Source organism: Equus przewalskii, chromosome 3 (genome assembly GCF_037783145.1).
Source record: "Equus przewalskii isolate Varuska chromosome 3, EquPr2, whole genome shotgun sequence".
NCBI classification, from domain to species: Eukaryota; Metazoa; Chordata; class Mammalia; order Perissodactyla; family Equidae; genus Equus; species Equus przewalskii.
Window position 1 is genome coordinate 107,320,085 of NC_091833.1, and position 19,496 is coordinate 107,339,580.

At 45.7% G+C, this 19,496-nt stretch overlaps 2 protein-coding genes across 2 annotated transcripts in view; both read left to right on the plus strand.

Moving 5' to 3' along the window:
• Positions 1–14,775: 14,775 nt before the first annotated feature.
• LOC103548353 (chondroitin proteoglycan 1-like) overlaps positions 14,776–19,496 on the plus strand; it is a 44,715-nt gene continuing 39,994 nt past the window's right edge. Inside the window, exon 1 of the mRNA XM_070613178.1 lies at positions 14,776–14,868. The gene's annotated coding sequence lies outside the window, so the exon portion shown is untranslated. The remainder of the gene's footprint in view (positions 14,869–19,496) is intronic.
• Positions 16,312–18,252, plus strand: LOC103548351 (fibroblast growth factor-binding protein 1-like). Its single transcript, XM_070613179.1, has 2 exons — positions 16,312–16,493; positions 16,578–18,252. Exon 2 carries the CDS (start codon positions 16,597–16,599, stop codon positions 17,779–17,781), a length of 1,185 nt encoding a protein of 394 aa, XP_070469280.1. The 5' UTR covers positions 16,312–16,493; positions 16,578–16,596; the 3' UTR covers positions 17,782–18,252.

A 19,496-nucleotide genomic window follows, 5' to 3' on the forward strand; every position in this document is an offset into this window, starting at 1 on the left:
TATAAACTAAGTGGCCTGAAGCCTAGAGAGGTGAGCTGTCCAATGTCACACAGCTCACACACATGTGGGCCAGAAGAGGATCCAGCTCTCCGCTTGCAGAGCTCTTGCTTTTCTGTACATACGCACCACGGGCTAGGGTGGGTTTCGACACAGACCATTTCCTAACAGCATTCAAACTAACACCACCATACAGCTGTCTGGTATTTTCTCATGACAAAATGTAACATAAATCAGTGCCACTCAAAGTGTGGCATAGGACTGGAAGCATCTGGATCACCTGGGGAGCTCCTGAAACGCTAATTCTCAGACCTCACCCCAGACATAGTGAATTAGTGTCTCTGAGGGTGAGGCACACAAATGTGTATTTTAACAAGCTTTCCAGATGAGTTCGAAGCACAGTAAAGTTGGCCAAGCAGTATTTCAAGTCACCCTAAAGGGAAAGGTCTTAGAAAATAATATTTGCCAAAGAAATGTGACTAAGCCAAATTGCAAACTGCAGACTGCTGGCAAAGAAATCTGTGCCTATGTAACTGCTATCCAAGAAAGGGGAGAAGGTGGAGCCAGTCCTGAGAATATGTTCACAGGGGAGTTTTACAGGGCTGACCACCCGGCCCGAAGCCCACCATCCCCACTCCTGTCTTCCCCATGTAGGGTTTCCTGCATGCTCTTACGTCTTGCCTGAACTACGCTACCATTCCCTAGGTCAGCTCACTGACTCCCACTACTTCTCTGTCCTCTTCTAAATGGGGGTTTATTTCATTGTTCTCTCCCAACAAGACCTCGAATACTTGTGCACCAAGCCCATGTCTTAAGTTCCTTTGATTTCTCTTGGGCCTTTCAAGGCAGTATGGACCAACATTGGACCCAGAAGACCTCGGTTCAAATGTGGCTCTCCCTTGAGAAGCGACACAAGCTCCCTAAGCCTCATTCCCCTCTCAGTCAAACGGGGAGGGGATTGCACCCACCTTATTTGGTGGACATTATGGCCAGCATGATGCCTGGCACAGAGCATGACTCAATAAAGGGGAGCCAATGTCACCTGCCCATAGTCAGCTTCCAATAAACAGCAGATTGAGTTTCCTTGTGATGCAGTAAACTCCTTGTCACTGGGGGTCAAGCAAAGGCCAGTCAACCTATGCACGAGAAGTCACGAAGAGGAGTCTCGATTCAGTTGAAAAAGAAAAGGAAAGGGAAGATAGCAGAAGAGGAAGCTTAAGAATCTGTCTCCCCACTTAAACAACAGTTGCACTGACAGAATCTGTCTGATGTAACTATTTTGGAATTCTGGAGTCTGTTGAAGGCTTGCAAATTCCAGGGGAAGGCTTGGATGGTAAATTGTGGTTAATTTCAACACTTAGCTCTGCAGCCCTTACCCATCTGCCACCCTCGTCTGATGGCAGGCAGCTGTGCATATGTTCCTGGAGTAGCTTTTACACAGACTTTGAGTGCCAGGATGGGCAATGAAAACCCTGTCCTTCAGATAGCGGAGGTCTGTGTTCTGGTCACTGATTGCTGCTTCTAATCACAGAGGTGCAGACATACAAGTGGGCAGCTGCTGTTGCACTCCCGCTGAGGACTGGCTGCATTAATGCTCACACTGTCTGGCTATGTGGGTAGTGCACAATGCTGCTAACACAGTCTATCCAGCAATCTTTTCCAGTCAAGTCTTTTAAATTCCTTCCACCTCTTGATGCCATCAGCATGAGAATGAGAAGGGGATGAAATGTCCATTGAATGTCATATTCATTAGCCCACTGTCAGGGCGCCTTTTCTGTGAATGCGGTGGCAGCATATGATCATAAATGATCCAGATATCCAGAAAGATGGTAGAGCTTGGTCTCAAGTGCTACTATGGGGTAGTCAAAATCTGCCACTCACACAAAATATCAGCCCCAGGTAGGGGGTTAAGCAGCAAAAGCCAAGAGTTGCTAGAAGTAACCACATGATGGCAGTAGAGGACAAGTGTATTCCATACACCAGCCGTGGATGGACTCTAGCCCTAGACCTCTGGGTCCTTGTTCGCATCCAGACAGACAGACCAACTGCTGACAGGCACCACAGTCCTGATAGGCCATCTCAGTCTCCTCAACATACAAGGCTCAACTTTCGAGTCCACTGGGTTAGTGGCAGGATTGGTATACCCAGTCCAATAATGGATGGAGGTACTGATGCTGACCATATGGGCTATGCAGGCCCAATCTGCCACATTGTTCCACTCAGTCTCATCTGGGCATGCACCTTCCTATGGGTAACACACCGGGTACAAAAAATGTTTCATCAGATTGCAGCAGAGGCTTTCCAGAGCACGCAGCTCCAAAAGGGGTATGTTCAATATACTTGTCGCTGTCAACCACTAACTAGGTCACTAGCCAGAACCCAAGAACAGATGAGAAATGGAATGCCTGGTCCATAGGAGTATTGTCTAAGGCAAGGGCAATGCTTTCAATTTAGCCAATTTGCTGATGGGTTTTACCCCATACGTCTTTCAGGGCTGTAACTGGGGCCAATGGCTGATGCCACACAGTGGACTCCATCAGCTTCTAGTTGGCATGAGCCTTCAGTAACCAGGCCCAAGCATCCTCAGGGCTTCCTGGGAGGCATCTCCAGGTAGCCAAAGGCTGTCCCTGTGAGTCATCAAGGAAGATACAATGGGTCCTGAAGGATGTGGCCTTAACCTTATTTGTAAAGGGCACTCATCTGTGGGACCAGACTTGCTGTTCTGGAATGTGCCATTTCCATTTTTTATGAGAAATCTCTTTGCTTTTCCACCTCTGTCTTTAGCATCTGAGGGGATCAATGCAGGATGAGGATACTGGGATACAACAATACCTGGCAGTCCTCTCTAAGGCACTCGGTCTCCACAAGGGTCCAAGAGCAGGCCAAGAGCTCCTTCTCAAGTGGAGCAGAGCTGAGAGCCATGTTATCAGGAAGTCGGTACCCTAAGGAGTGACCGAGCAGAGGCTGCCTCCCTTTGCTAGAGGTTCCACTCAGCGTAGTTCTCAGTATCAGACACCAGATTTCACCAAGATCCTTGGGATTAACAGGACTCCAGGGTAGGTAGCCTGGGGACTCCCTCTCCCACAGCTGCTACCCAGCCCCCAGGTAAACTTGGCAGATTTTCAGGTCAACTTGTTCCCCCGGCTCAACAAAATACCTGGATGAGGCACATATTGCCTCTGTCCCCAAACAGTCCAAGCACATCTGGGCTTCCTGCTTTGCTCGTGGAGTCTGTAGGGTGAACAATTTTTCCATGATTATCTCAGGAATCAGCCTTTGAGCCTCAGCCCACAGTACTCCCAAGAACTGACACAGATGGCTGGTCCCTGATCCTCAGGACTAATGAGTCAGAGTCTACTCCTAAGGGGCTGCCACCTGCTCTTCATTGGAACCTACCAGCATGACATCATCAGTGTAGTCACCCCCTGGGGGGAGAAGGCTTGTCCCATTATTTGGCCCATCCTTGGCGACAAATAGCAGGAGAATTCAGGTGCCCCTGTGGCAGGACAGTAAACATCTTCTGGAGGTCCAGGGGATCTTCCAGGCACACTGATCTTTGACATTTTGTGCCAAAGAGACTGAGAAAAAGGCATCAGTCATGTCCAGTCAGAATACGTCCAAAACGGATGGTCAATTTAGCTACAGTCCCAAAGTCTGACAAGACTGGGACTACAGAGGCAACAACTGAATGTTGTTGGTGATAATCCGCTGTGGAAACACCCATCCTGGACTTGATGCGAGACAGAAATGAGTTTCCATGTGTTAAGCCCCTGAGATTCAGGGCTTTCTTTTTAACAGCAACTGCTTCACTCACCTTGTACACTCTGCTGTACACCTTGTACACTCTCCTTGTACACTCTGCTGGTTCACGGGCTCAAGGGCCTTGTCGGTGACATGTAATCTGTCTGGGATCCAGTTAGGGACATTGGTAAATATTTGTAAAATTAATCGAATTGGTGAATTAAAACTGATAGCATTGAACTGCATCATCTCTAAAATATATTCTTCCTCTTTTATTTAGTGATTTAAAGTTTATTTGAATGTTGGGCCAATTTGGGCACTGGCTAATTATTGACCTTTTTAAGAACCATCCCACTGTCTGCAGGAAGGACTTAAGAAATGCCTCAGAGGTGCATAAATTATGGTTGATATCTCACTGCATTAAGTTTAATGGCTAGGACAAATGTGAGCATGAAAAATTCCATGCTGTGTGTCTAGTTACAAATATATCCAGGCCTCGGAGCTCCAGCATGATTGCAGTTTATCATCAGCATAAAGGAACCCTTTAAAGGACTTTTTTCTGCCTGTAGAACTTGTCTGATGCCATCCTAGAGAAAGCTGGGAGGTCTATGGCTGTTCCTTTAATACTACATATTTTTTATATTCCCCTGAAGTCATACATCTATCAATGCTTTAGAAATTAGAGTTGGAAAAGACTTCAGACCTATTAAAGACAATGACCAGTTTTATGCAAAGATATATTCTCCATCCCTCTCCAGCCTTTGAATTCCCCACCCTACACCCCACACCTCCCATGGAGCGTCTGTTCCCTTTCTGCCTCTCCTTCCTTTCTCATGTCTCCTCTGCTTCTAGAAGCCAAGCCAGGCCAGGCTGCGAGCTGAAGTCTTACCAGGATTTCTGTCCTGGATTTTCCCAGAATCCTGCACTCAGTTGCTGTCAGGCTTAGTTTTGGGTTATGGGTTCACTTTTCATTCTTTTCTGTCATAGCAGAAGGAAGTCTGTCCCTGGAGCAGACGATCTGAGTGCAACTGAAAGGAATGAGCTCTGTGACCTTACGGAGGTCACTGAAGTAAATTTTCTCATCTAGATTTCAGGCATAAATAATGGCCACTCCTTACAGAGTTGTTATAAGGGTCTAATGTAACACTATACAGTGAAGGCTTTAACATTGAAATTGTGCCACACAGACGTGCAGAGTGATTACCAACCAGGTAGAAAAGAGACTGAAATATTCAAAGGGGAAGAAAAAAGCTCTTCACACCCCAACCAGGTCTTCCAGGATGGGGTCACCACACGGTGACATCTCGAAGTCAACAGTGCTCCTGAAAACTGGGAACATGAGTCTCCCAATCACACTGTGAAGGTCATTAGCCTTGACCAGCCTGAACATAACCCTTAAGCATGAAAATTTGTGGTAAAAGTTGGCTAGAACAAGTTTAAGTCTGAGGCAAATTCATTCATTTAGTTCATTCAGACGATTGTTATAAAGAGAAACTGAGAAAAAGTGACTGATCCTTTTTCTGCCTTTAGATCATTTGAAGTTGAAAGAAGAAGGGAGCATGTTACTAAACCCAACATGGCCCAATATTGGCTGAAGTCGAATTCTTCCCTCCCCCACTGTCACACTCAGATGACACTGTCACTCTTAGAGCTTGACTCTCCCATAGTTGAAAGGCTCTGTAAGTTGTGAGATCGTGACCTGGATGGGCTGGGGACAGTGTTCCTTGTCCTTATCCCCTCTCCCAGTCCCAGAGTGGACTTTCTATCTCTCATTTGGAGGTGGCAGGCTGTGTGGTCTCAGAGCTCTCTAACTGCTGGTTCCAAAGGGCCCCACAGCAGGGCCAGTCACGGGAGAGGATAGAAAGAGTGTAAGGCTTGAAGGGCAGATGCTACAGCCACATGTGAGGCCCTTAAATTAGTGATAGACCTTTAAATAGATAAACAACCCATGTTCAAAGGTCACTGGCCAGTATCGTGGTAAATCACCTGCACATCCAACTGCGTTACCAAGTTCCCCTTGGCTCTGTGGCACATTTGACAGCAGTCTAGGTGAAGTGCACGGAGTTTTTAGAGTCTCAGTGTTCTGTTTTAGAGCGCTGGCTTCACCAGCCACTAGCTGTCTGGCCTTGGGTGATTTTTAATTCCCTCCTCTCTACAATGTGGATAATCGTAGCACCGATCTCCTAAGCATGGGGCAAGGATTAAGTGAGATCCTGCGTGCAAACTGCTCAGAGTAACAGCTCAAGGGAGAGCTTCTGTCACTCTCACCACCATGTCATTGCTCAATCTCTTTTATTAAATGTGTGAGTGCTGTGATGGGGAGGTCTGCCCAGGGTGTGGGTGTCAGTAAAGGGTCCTCATCTTCTAGAGATAGGGAGCCATAGGTCTGGGGGCAGCCTCAGGTGAATTCTAGAATGCCCTCCTGTGCATCTCTTCATCTACCTTATCCATGACTTTCTTCCAGTGCAGGCATGAAACCTACAGACTCGCCCTACAGACTCTCTGGGAACAGCTCTCCACATCTTTGAGAATCACTGATTCTCCGCAAAATCCAACTACATGTTTCAGGGCACAGGGCTGTTCACCCCAGAATCCTGCCCTTCACCTGAGTCTTGAGTCCAATGGCAGGAACCTGGCTCAATCTCAATCTCCTGTAGATTTTCCACAGTGCAGCTCAGCTCAGAGCTGCTGACACCCGTGTTTCTAACCATGTGGGAAAAGCAGACTGAGCAAACAGAGCACATAGGCGGAGAAGACTGAGATGCGATATGAAAACGAGTGTGTGTGTGATATTTGAGTCCCCAACTCTATGTGTCTGGGTGGTCCTGCCCAACCCTTTCCTCTACAATTTATAAGAAACTGGCAATAAATTCTCAATTTTCTTTGTTTTAATTTGTTTAAATTTCATTATTTCTATTATGCGAGTGGAAGAGTCTTGAGAAATACAAAATCCAATTCAATTCTAGAAATATTTGCTATTATTTGGTAATTTCCAAGCTTCATGCTAGAGTTGTCGCTTCCCAGTGGCAATCACATAAATGAACCTCAAGAAGCTAACAAGTCCACTATAATAACAGGGAAGGCTGTAAAAAGTTAGGGGAACCCAGACAAAGGAGCCATGAGTTCTGCCGTGGGCATGGGGAGTGGGAATGAGTGTTTGCCAGGTAGATAATGGTGGGATGGAATTTCAGAACAAAGATAACAATCTGACAGAGACAAAATGTCTTGAAATAGCCTGACATTTGGGGAGAAGATTAGACACTCAGATGTAATTGGAGCCTAAGTGCATGACTATTGGGGGTAGTGAGTATTGGGCTGGAATTTGAATGGGAAAGCCTCCATACTTTGGACTCAAAAATGTGGATTTATTTGGAAATGTGGACAGATGGAAATTCAGGAAGAGCTTGAGGTTTGGAGGTGATGAAGTATCATCACCACAGCAATCATCAGGCAGTGAGCTGCAGGCTAATCAGGCCAGGCTTGAGGATAGGAGCGAAATGTTCATCTTTGCATTCCCTGAAGTGATGTTAGCAAATTGCATAGAGTGGTTACTGAGTAATGACTGAAGAAATATCATTCCTTTTCCTCCAGCTATTGAGTTGTCTCTTAACCAGTTGCAGGCCCTTGAGAAATTCTCTTTGCCACTGGCTATGGTAGATGTCCCCACCGTGAACACCCCAGGCTTCCCTCCCACACAACAATTACTCCTATATTGTCATGATTGAGACCCTTGTCTCTCCCACTATTGTCTGCCATCTCCTTGAGGGCTTGGACCGTGTCACCTTGACTGCATTCCTGTCAATGACAGAGAGAGCCTGGGACATTAGGTGCTTCATGAGAGCTCTTTGGACGAATGGAAGAAGGAATGAATAATAGAATGAATGAATGAGTGGCAGAATGAATGATGTCTGGTTAGCGGCCAGCTCCGTGTTTCCTAGAACCATCCAGTATCCTCTTCCTCTGCCGTCCCTATCCTCCCCGAAACCACCCACAGCAGCTGAGAGCGCTTTGCTCTCTGAGTGGGGGAGCCATCTTCCCGGGTGCCCTCACAGGCCTGTTCAGAGCCGTTTTCTGATGCCTTTCATCTAAACACCTTCACCTCTTCATGTGACAGCAGCTGCAGTTCCTATGCCTACGGGCATGGTGCAGAGAAAGGACAGTGTGTCTTCTTCCTTTTCCAGCCTTTCAGGGTGGCAACTGGCACTCTTTGTAACACACTGAAAATTCCAAAGGGAGGCCCTGTAGGACCTTCTTCTACTCTGAATATGGAAGTGACGGGAGTGCATATGTGCGCATGCCTGTATGTAATCTAAGTGCATGAAAGTGTGTGTGTGTGTGCATGTGAGTATATGCCTGTACGTGTAGAGGTGCACAGACGTATGTGCGCCTCAGAAATTTTATCCAAAAGGAGAAGACATCTTTAAAGCACGTTTAACCTCTTTTATAGTGATTTCCTTAAAAACAAAGATAGGAAAAACCCAGAGGTGATCGATGAACTCTTTTGTGCCTGAGTTACGTATACAACACTAAAAAATATATTTTGTAATAACTTAAAGACTTTGAAACGGCTCTATTATTTGAGAAAAATCTCATATTATGAGTTTGGCTCATTGAAAATTGCCAACATTCTACCACTTTTGACTTTCTGAAACAGCAATGTCATCTAGTTTGACCTGATACAAAAACTGTGGGCTTATTTTTCGATGGATTCAGAATCAGAACTAAGTGGTGCACACGGATTCGAACAAAATGGGTTCAGTGTTATGGGATGTGACACAGGGCATTCCTATAAGATAAATACATTTTCAGTTTGCACTCACACCAAATGCTATATCATCAAGCCTTCACTGTCTCTTATTTTTCTAAAGTAAACCTTTAGCACCATGTATCATTTGATTTGCCATACAGGAATTCTGAAATCCCATGATTAATGAGCATGTTAAGTTTGGAATGTCAACATTCTTCAGTAGGATGACTGCTTTTTGCCAGACTAATAAGATTTCAGGTGATTTTTTTTGCCTATTTCTTCATTTTCTGACAATAAATAAGCTTTTAATGCACATTATTTGACTCAACAAAATAACATCACTCTGATGCAGCAACTCAGCATTTTTTATTTCTGTACAAGAGGTCACTTTTGAGAGAGGGACTAATTTTTGACCCCTTTTGGCCTGGTAAAATGCACCGGTAAGACTCAACTCAAAACAAAATCGCACCCACTGTTATAATATCTGGTGACGGCACCCATGGGCATGAACCCTCTATGTCAAGGAACCATATGATAGTGACACACATGAGAGTGAAATCAGCTTTCAAACTTGAAATCGCCTGCCAGTGACCAGACTGCATGAGACATGCGTTCAGCTACCAGCCTTAACCTGTGGGTGGTTTCCAATTGTGTTCAGACTTCCTATGGAACCCTCAAAAGGAAACCTCCTCTCCATCATGTAAATTTTGGATGAAGAGAAGAATGGCATAATCCCAATCTAATCACGAGAAAATGACCAGACAAATCCCAAAGGGACACATCCTCAACACACCTGACCAGTACACCTGAACACTCTCAAGGTCATCGAAAACAAGGAACATCTGAGAAACTGTCCCAGCCAAGAGCAGCCTAAAGAGCTGTGACTCCTACATGTCATGTGGAATCCGGATGCCGTGCTGGACAGAAAAGACCATTAGGGGTTGAAAACATATGTCCACATAAAAACCCACACATGAATGTTTATAGAACCTTTATTCTTCATGGCCAAAACGTGGGAGCAACCAAGATGTCCTTCAGGAGTTGAACAGATAAATAAACTGTGGTAACTCCATATAACGAAAAATTATTCAGTGCTAGGAAGAAATGAGCTATCAAGCCATAGAAAGATGTGGAAGAAACTTAAAATCATATAACTGAGTCAAAGAAGCCAATATGAAAAGACTAAATTCTGTATGATTCAAATCATATGACATTCTGGAAATGGAGACACTATGGAGACAGGACAAAGATCAGTGACTACCAGGGGTTAGGGAAGAGGCAGGGATGAATAGGTGGCACAGAGAGGATTTTTAGGGCAGTGAAAATACTCTGTATGATACCATAATGGTGGATTCACGTCATTATATATTTATCGAAACCCATGGAATGGGCACCACCAAGAGTGAACTACAATGGAAACTATGGACTTTGGGTGATAATGATTGTCAAGCAGGTTCGTCAATTGTAACAAATGTACCACTTCAGTACTGGATGTTGACAGAGCAGGTAGCTGTATGTGGGTGAGCATGGGGATACACGGGAACTCTCCTTACTTTCCACTCAATTTTACTGTGGAAATCTAAAAACAGCCCTAAAACCTCCCTAAAAAATATCTACTACTAACTAAAAAAACAACAGTAGGTAAAATCTAAGGCAGTCTAAATAAAGTATGGACTTTAATAATAATGTGTCACTATCCATCCAACAGTTTTTATAAATGTAGCGTAGTCACGTAAGAGGTTAACGATAGAGGAGCCTGAGTTAGGTGTGGGATAGGGGAGCTATTTTTGCAGCTTTTCCTCTTATGGGGAGAGGAACCTTACATTATGCCCAGGCTAGAAAGGGTGTTTTTGTTTGTTTTTTTGTAGAGGAAAGATTCTCCCTGAGCTAACATCTGTTGCCAATCTTCTTTTTTTTTTTTTCCTGCCCAAAGCCCCAATACATGGTTGTATACGCCAGATGTAAGTTGCTCTAGGTCTTGTACGTGAGATGCTGCCACAGCACAGCAACTGACAGACAGGTGGTGTGGTCCACAACCGGGCAGCAAACCCGGGCTGCCGAAGCACTGAGCACCGAACTTTACCCACGAGGCCGTCAGGGCTGGCTGGCTCTCTCCGCAATTTTTCTGTAAATCTAAAGCTGTTCTAGTTTGTTTCTTATTTTAATAGAATAAGAGAGAGAGAGAAGAGGAAAGAGAGATTTTGTTCAATGTATGGGTACATTGCTTCATTTTTAGTATATTAGAAGGGGCCTTCATTTATGACTTGCCTAATTGTATGTCAATCTCATTTGATCATAAAACAATCCTGTGAAGTAGGTATAATTCTCTCTCATATGCAGTTGAGGAATTGACATTCCAGGTTGAAGTAACTTGGCTAGAAAGTTTCTTATCTTTGCTGTAATTTTGTTCCTACATTTATAAAAAGGGAGTCATGATAGGATGGTTGTGAAAATGAAGAGAGATAAGTTTTAGAATGGTGCTTGGAATGTAGAAGCACTATGATGGTGCTTATTAGTTATTATCAGTATCATCACCATCACCACCACCACCATCATCATCATCGTCATCATCTTGATATCTTGAGGGAAAAACAATATCTTTAATCTCACTTTCCTCAATTGTAAAATGAGGATTACGTCTCACTGGTTTGATGGGAGGATAAAAGTAGTTTTGTTAGGTGAATATTTCTCAACTTCAAATCCCCAACAAAGAGACAGTCCTGATGACATCAAGGCAGTATTCTTCACAAACCTTTTCCTTAAGCAACTAGTGTACTTACTGATCCTCAAACAGATTAAGAATAGTTCTGTCCCATGAATTTGATATGGCTTTCCTAATTAACTAAATTGCACCTAGCCTCAAGGAGGTCTTTCTCAACAAGCTAGTCAACTAGCCAACGTTTGTCTCCATTGAATGAACACCTATTGCATTGTAGATCTGTTATTTTTGTCAGGCTTTTCTCTTTCTGTGGATGACAGAAGCCTCTTTTCTTCTTGAGAACTGCCCATCCTCCACTGCCTATGCTTCTGGTGGGCTGTCCAGCATGTGTCTCTGTTCCCCACATCAGACTCAGTGAATGTACCTGGGAGGGGTTATCAGAGTTTTCCTGGGCATTCCCATGGGTGCTAGGGAGATGAAAGGGCATGTCCTATGCTATGACGAATGGAAGGAACCTGCCTGAGAATGAAACTAGGCAACAGAGAGTGTACAGAAGACAGTGAGAAAGAGACAGGGAGGGACCGAGTCAGAGAGAGAAGAAGAGAGAAAGACAGAGACAGAGGGAGAGACACACGGCTTGTTTAACCGTTGGATCCACGTGTATCTGAACCAGACTTAGTCTTTGGACTGCCCAGTTGAATGAGCCAAGAAGTGTTTTTCTTCTTTACTCTTTTCAGTGGATGAAGGTGGGTTTCTCAACTCATTATTAAAACAATTCTGAGGATACACATACTACATGCCAAGAACTGCTGTGGATATGGAGAACACGGAGGTACACAGGACAGCAGGGCTGGGTCTACTCACAATTTAGAAGTGAGACAGATTTGGGTCTCAACGCCATTAGACAACATCCAAAACACTCTCCTGGGAGGTTAATCACCGATAGCCCAAGGCCCCAGTCCAGGCTCTGCCATTCAGAGCTCTGTGGTATTTGCCAAGAAACATAGGCTGCATAAGCCTCAGCTCAGCTGGGTACACCTGGGTACACGTAAGCCAAGTGTACCATGAGGATCCAGGGTGGAACTTCCTCCTGGGGTTTGTGTGAAAACAAGTTGATAAGACTTTACATAGTCAGTTCTACAGGAGTCAGGGATCCCCTGGGTCCTGGGACTATGGGGAGGGGCAGGGAGTGGGAATCCACTGTGAACAGCGTCACGGGGGATCCAAATCTTCTCCAGATTCCCTTGAGCACTGTAGAAGTGTATCATTTTCTCAGTATATCGAGATGCAAATTAATGTGGGGGAACAGCCTGAGCACAATGCAGCACGTTGAAAACACTCACTGGGGTGATGGTCTATTTCTCTCCATGAACACTCATGAAAGGGTGGGGCGCAAGGGTAGGATCAGGGGGCCAATGTCACAACAGAAAGGAGATGACATTTGAACTGGATCTTGAAGGATGAGCCAATGTGTGCCTGGCAAAGTAGGACTAGAAGGGCATTCCGGGTAAGGGGAACAGCAGGAGTAAAGGCAGGAAAGGGACGAGTGCACTGAGTATTCAGGAAACGTTGGGTGAGTGGTTTAGTGGGGACAGATTGGAGTGTGTATATGTCTGGAAATGAGTTTGGAACGACAGGCTGAGCCAACAGAGAAAGAACTACATAACCTGGGCCAATAGGCTGTCCCCTGTTTGGAATAGAAAGATCGAGGCAGAAGTGGGGATGGGAGCACAGGAAGGCTGAAGGGCCAGGGGAAGCCAGTGGGGGCAGTTCCACGTCACCTGCAAAAGTTAGAAACACTTCTCAGAAAGGATCCTGGAATCTACCTGTGTCCTTCTAAATTTGCTTTGTGTTCTGGATGATGTAATCCTTCTCCAGAAAGAATCTGGCTGCCTCCTGAGGATCAAGATGAACTTCTCCTGTTTTCAGAGTCCACCTTCATCTCCATCTCCCTGAGGATCATGCAGCTTTATCTTGTCAACGTCCAAATAGTCCCCCAAATACCTCACTGAGTGCCTGTGAGTGGAGGTCACGGCTTCTGTGGGCTGGAGGTCAGGACAATGGGGCTGGTCCTTAACTGGGCAGGTTTAAAGAGGCTTGGAGTTTAGAGAAATGGCCTCCTCCAGTGGAATTCATGCAAAGACCCTTTAAAACACCAAGTGAACCGGTCAACATCCACAGCTCTGGAACCTTGGAATTCTCAAACAGCTGATCATCTTGCATGGAATTCAATCACAGTTATGACTTGATCTGTGTATTATAGGAAATTTGCCATTTTCAGAAGATACGAGTTAAGTGCCCACCCAATTTCATATAAACATACCTGGATTTGGGGCATCTTAAAAGTTCAGAAAGTCTGACAATACTGAGCCCCATCGCCAATTTGCTTGTCAATTGGAACTGAGTGTTGACCTTTAGAGACACAGAAACTCTCTAATGTGCCCCAGTCCCCACAATTCTCTATTGTGCTGTGTCAATGCAAAAGGTCAGTTGCCGTTTATCATCGAATTTGTACCACTGTTTTCCTTAGAGAAGAATTAAGAAGAAAGTGTAAAATTTTGGTTCCCAAATTATGACGATAAGTGAGGTGTCAAAATATGGTGAGGTCTACATCTTCTTGATGGAGGTGAATGTATTTCTGTATGCTTTATATGTAAACGATGTAAATCTGTTTTAAGCAACATGACCACAATATGAACTAAATTGGATCTGTGCTGCTTTATGTTATGCTTCATCCCAATAAAAATGTTAGTATGTAGCTCTAAATGAGGTACTGTTATTGTCAGAAATCTGTAGATCAATAAGTGGAGGTTCAGAGAAGTTAAGGTCACACAGCCAAACCAGTGCTGGTCCAGGCTTCTACCAGCTCATTCTGGTACCAGACTCTGCCCGTAGAAGGCTGGCGCGAGTGAGGTCTCCGCTTGTGATCTGAAGGCGAGCATCGTCATCACAAATCCCCAAATCAGGAATCCCTCCTCACCAGCCTCTCAGGGCCCCAGGATGCCTCTGCCCACACAGGAACTTCAGGGCCTCAGTGACAACAGGGACACGGACACAGAGATGGCCTGCCCAGAGTCAGTCACTCATTTACCCCACGTGTCTTGAGAGTGGCAGGTAGGAGGAGGGCAGAGGATGGATGCAGGGAGGCCCAGGTTGAAACCCAGGGCTCCTCCTCTTGCCAGCCCCGTGCCTTGGACAAGCCCTGAGCATCTCCCAGTTCCCATTTTCCATCTGTGAAAAGGGTGAATCAGAGCTCCCCATATCACAGAGTGGATGTGAGGAGAATTAGGGAGAGCTTCAGGAGACAGGGGCTGAGCACAGCGCACAGCAGCTATGATTATGTTAGTTATTGTTACTCCCCACAGATATTGTGGCTGGGGTCCTCATCCCACCAGGGAGGGTCTTGGCAAGGCTCAGTGGTCCTCCTAACAAGGCCACTGGGGGAAAGGGAAGCCCTTGGAGAAGCAAGTCTAATGTCCCACATGTAACCCCCTCCCCCCAGGATTACATCAACCATTTTCCTGCAGAAACTGGCTCCCTCCAAAAGGGGTGTGGCTGGAAGGAATGTGACAAAGCTGCAAAGGCACGTGTGTTGTAAAACTCTGTCTTCCTGGGCTCCTATAAAAAGGGCCTCCCCTGCCTCTCACTGCAGACGAGACAGCTGCCAGCCTACAGGCTCCCTCTGGCATCTGGGATTGCACTGGATCTGCACACTCTGAGCAAGGTAAGAGCCTGGCTCTCCTAAGACCTTCATTCCACCCTCCCTCTAGGTCCCCCAAGGACCTCAGGTTCCCGGGGTCTGGATCCCACTGGAGACATGTGAGGGCTGAGTCCTAACGTCCTGAGGAATGAATGGGTCTCTGTCTGGTATACCCAACCTTTGTCCCACCCTTCATTTCGGGAGCCCACTTGCCTGTGACTGTCTTCTCTTTCTCTATTCTGAGGGAAGGCCATAAGCCCAGGATGAAAATGAGATGCAGGCCATTTTCTGAGTCAGCTGGTTTGCAGACAAAATTCTGTATTTTATTTTGTAATGGAGCACTGATAATATGAATCATCTTATCATGAACTGCACCAAACCAAACCCTGAGTGGTTCATAGTTTGCTTATTTGTTGCCAATATTTTCTGAAGAGTAGAGTAAAGATAAAGGCATGAATCCATCCATAAGGGTAGGTCTACAGGGGCAAAGAGATAAGTTCTGGCTGCCTGTTCCATCTTGATCACTTGCCCTCTATGGGATCTCGAGCCATTTACTTACTGGTCTAAGCCTTACCTGTTCCGTCTGTTACCTGGGGGTGGTTTGTTATCACCTACCAGGCAGGCTCTTTAGTGGACTGAACAAGTTGAGACTAGAATGCTGATGGAGGACATAGCACATAGTAGGGGTTGAATAGAAACCCTATTTCTCTTCTCCTTTCAAGCATATTTCTTTTTATCACGCATGTGATGAAATCCATGCAGTTTAGTGTAGCATTTTAGGTCAGCCTATTTATTCGATGATATATTTTTAAAAGCACTGACTGAGGGTTTATGTACCCAGCACTGTGCCACAGCAGGGCTCCAGAAATCAATTACACATTATCTCCGCTTTCAACGCTGAGATGTAAATGACTAGCAGAAATGCACCCCATCCCCCGGTTCCATTTGCCCAGTCAACCTGAATGACCTCCCCTCCCTCGTGCTTTTCCTTAGATTCTTACTGCATCCCAAATGCCCCCTCACAAACCCACCCATCTCAGAGAGTCCCACCCCATGGAGGTTTAAACTGGGGTCAGACATCACCTTTCATGTCACTTACCACATAGTTTCTCCTCGTGGAGTGATCTGAATACACGCGGAACCAGGAGTTAGAAATATAGCGCATTAGAGCTGGAAGAGAGTTTGCAATTATCTCATCCAACACCTCAATTTCCAGTAAAGGAACTGAGACACAGAGGGGGAGAGTGACTTGCCCAAGATCTCATTGGAGACACAGTTGGGACAGACTCTTGATTAATGCTGTTTAAATTCCTCCCAAAAGTTTCCTCTAAGCTCTTTCAGACATGACTTGCTCATTCACCTTGAAAAATTGCACATCTAGTCTAGACCGTGTCATATAGTAGGTGCTCCATAAATGTTTATTGAATCACAAATGAAGGAGTGAGTCAGCAAACCGCAGGAGTAAATGAGGGAGTGAACGAGGCAGTGAGAGTTAAGGAGGCTCAGAGAGTGATGAAGGAATGAATGAAGAGCAGGAGGTTCTGCACATTCAAGACTCAAGTCAAGCAGAAATGTGAACGGCTGGGCTGCTCGTCTAGTATCTAGGAGCCAGAAGGATGCTTAGTCTCACTGCTGGCAGGCAGTCCTGTGTGCGTGGGGAGGGAGGGTCAGCCTGCAGCCCTGTACTGCTGAACTGCTGCCCAGCAATGACTCACCTACCCTTTGTCAAACAGGTTCCACCAAGCTGAAGCCATGAGGATCCACAGCCTCACCCTGCTGCCCTTCCTCCTTCTGGCCACTCAGGTGCTCTTGGTGGTCCGTGCACAGGAATTATGGGAACTGCAAAACAATATGGCAACCAAGGATGATTGGATGACTCTGGGTAAGCCCCAAATTGTGCAGAAAGCCGGGCAACACAAGCCCCTGGTCAATGGCGTAATTGTCACCCCAGACCAGGCTTCATGTACTGTGACTCTGATGGAGCACGAGGAGGGCACCGCCATGAAGGCCGTGTGCTCCCGAATGGACCACGACTTTTCCTGTGTCTTTACTGGCAACCCAACTTCCTGCATAGAGGGCTATAAAAGTGACATGATCTTCTGGAGACAAATTGCCTATCGTTTAAGCTGCCAGAGGAACCTTTGTGAAGATGCCAACACGGTCCTGAGGAGCAGGATCTGCAGTAGGAGGTTTCCAGAATCCAATTTCAAGCTGGTATACTCCACTCTGATCGATGATCTCAACCAGTGGGATAGGGACATCACCCCCTGGTGGCATATCATAACCCAGGAGGCCCCCTCCAAGGGTACAACAAAAGTCATACCGTTCTTTCCAAAGAAGGGGATCCAGACCATTGCACCTGTCCCTACAGAGGTGATCCAAGTCACAGAAAGCACCCCCAGAGCGCCCATCATAATTGAACAGACCACCCCCACGGAGCAGACAAAAGGGAAAAAGAGAACCACTACACGGAAGCCCAAGACTAAACAGACCACCACCACAGTGCCCATCGTGATTGAAGAGACCACGCCCACTGAGGAGGTCAAAGTCGAAGAGACCACCACTACAGAGAAGCCCCAGATTGAACAGACCACCACTACAGTGCCCATCGTGATTGAAGAGACCACGCCCACTGAGGAGGTCAAAGTGGAAGAGACCACCACTACAGAGCAGCCCCAGATTGAACAGACCACCACCACTGAGCAGGTCAAAGTGCAAGAGGCCACCACTACACAGCAGCCCCAGATGGAAGAGACCACCCCCACGGAGTCATTTTACAATGAAGTTACCACCCCCAAACCCAACTGTAAGGATGTCTCAGGCGTCAAAGTCAAGAAAACGATAATCTATCAGTCACCCCGTGTAAAAGGACAGAAGACAGCCCAGCAGATGGACGAGGATACAGCCCAGCAGACAGACCAGGATACAACCCAGTAGACAACTTGAATTGCCGTGGAGTCAGGGAGCATCTTCTGCCAAATCTTCAGTGCTGTGTTACAGGACAAATAATTGTAATGAGGCTAAAACTGGTTGAGTCTTCAGGAAATATCATGTTCTTAGTCCCTCTGTATGCTATAAAGCTTTCCAAGTTCTCTATGAAATACGTATGAATTTTGTGCTATGGAAGTGCAGTGGGATATTTCAATAGATTTTGTAATCCTTGTTTTTGTGTTTTTAAATTTCCTTTGTTTAATGGAGTTAAATTTAGACTTCCTTTTAAATTTCCTTTCACTTGCTTGGTTGTGATTTTAAGAGGCTGTTTACCACAAGGTATGTTTCTCTTGCCTATAAAGCTATGTGTACATGCACAGTGTGCCCTTGTATTGAATAGCCAGAATGATGATTTCAGTGCAATGCAATTTCTGTCAAATTAACAAAGATAATAAAGCTCTAGGCATTTTTCAGAAATATGTTTAACTATTGTTTGGTTTCTCTATGTATGGTTCCAAATGAATTCATAATCAGGCCCCAATATATCAATGAAAATAATATGTAAGGCACATTCTTCTGTTGCCCATCCATCCTAAGTCATCCCCAAAGATGACCCATTCCAGAGTCCCTATCTTTAAGCTTTCATCCATTAGACTGTGATGTCTGATGCTTACTGGACTGTAATAATTAGGCACCCTGATTTTAAGTGGGACACCTGGGACATGGAGTGATTAACACACTTGTCAGTGTTTCACAGATGGTAAGGGGGGGCAGGCAGGAATTGACCCAGTAGGGCTGCAAGCCAAGTCCTAAGGCTAGAGGGATGCCCTTCACAGACTCAAGTCAGAGCCCATTACCACTCACCATATGGGGGACGCTTGACCTTGAGGGGCTCTTTTCTGGCCTGAGGGAGAGGGGCCTGGGTAAGTACAGTGTCCTGTGATGAAAACTCTAATGGAAGAAAGGAAAGGCAGCATGGAAAACCAGAGGGAGGAGGTGGAAACTGCTGGAAGATCTCAGGTTGAGCTTCCTGGAGGAGGTGGCACTGAAGCTGGACTTTGGGGAGAACCTCTGTAGGTGTAGGGAAATAGGGCAGAATAGAGGCACTTTAGGCAGATGACAACATGTATAAAAGCGAAGGATGAGAAAATCCTGGAAGATGGGTGAAGCCACATGGCAAGAATGTGGTGGGATACAAGGATGTCAGTTCTATCGGTCATTTCCATGTTAGTGTATGAAGGCTCTGAAAGTGTTTTAAGTCAAGAGTTAGAGAGGATGATGTGCCCCCAATGTCTTGTCACAACTCCACAAGGAGCACAAAGTGAGGAGCAGGTGTTGGTAAAAGCACTGTTCTTTAGAGTGTCTATCAATGGCAGGGAGAATGGCAGGTGGGGTGGAAGAGTGGCCTCTTACACTCATCAACCTACCAGGACCTGCATAGAGAGTCATCAGTGGCCAATCCAGAGTGACATTTGGATATCATCACCAACATCATCAATACTGACATTTGTCTCTGATTTGTTATGCGCCAGGCACTGTGCTAAGATCTTCCTATGGAGTATGCATGCATTCATTCATTCACCCCTTCATTCAACACGTAATATTGGGCACTGACTCTGCCAGACTCTGTTCTAGGAGCTGGAGATACAGCAGTACACAGAGGACGGGTGCTCTGCCCCATGGAATTATCAGTGAGGAAAGTGACGATAAACCCACAAGTA

Bases quoted from the DNA above. Each gene is read 5' to 3' on its own strand.
- LOC103548351 (XM_070613179.1), top strand. From the start codon at position 16,597: ATGAGGATCCACAGCCTCACCCTGCTGCCCTTCCTCCTTCTGGCCACT.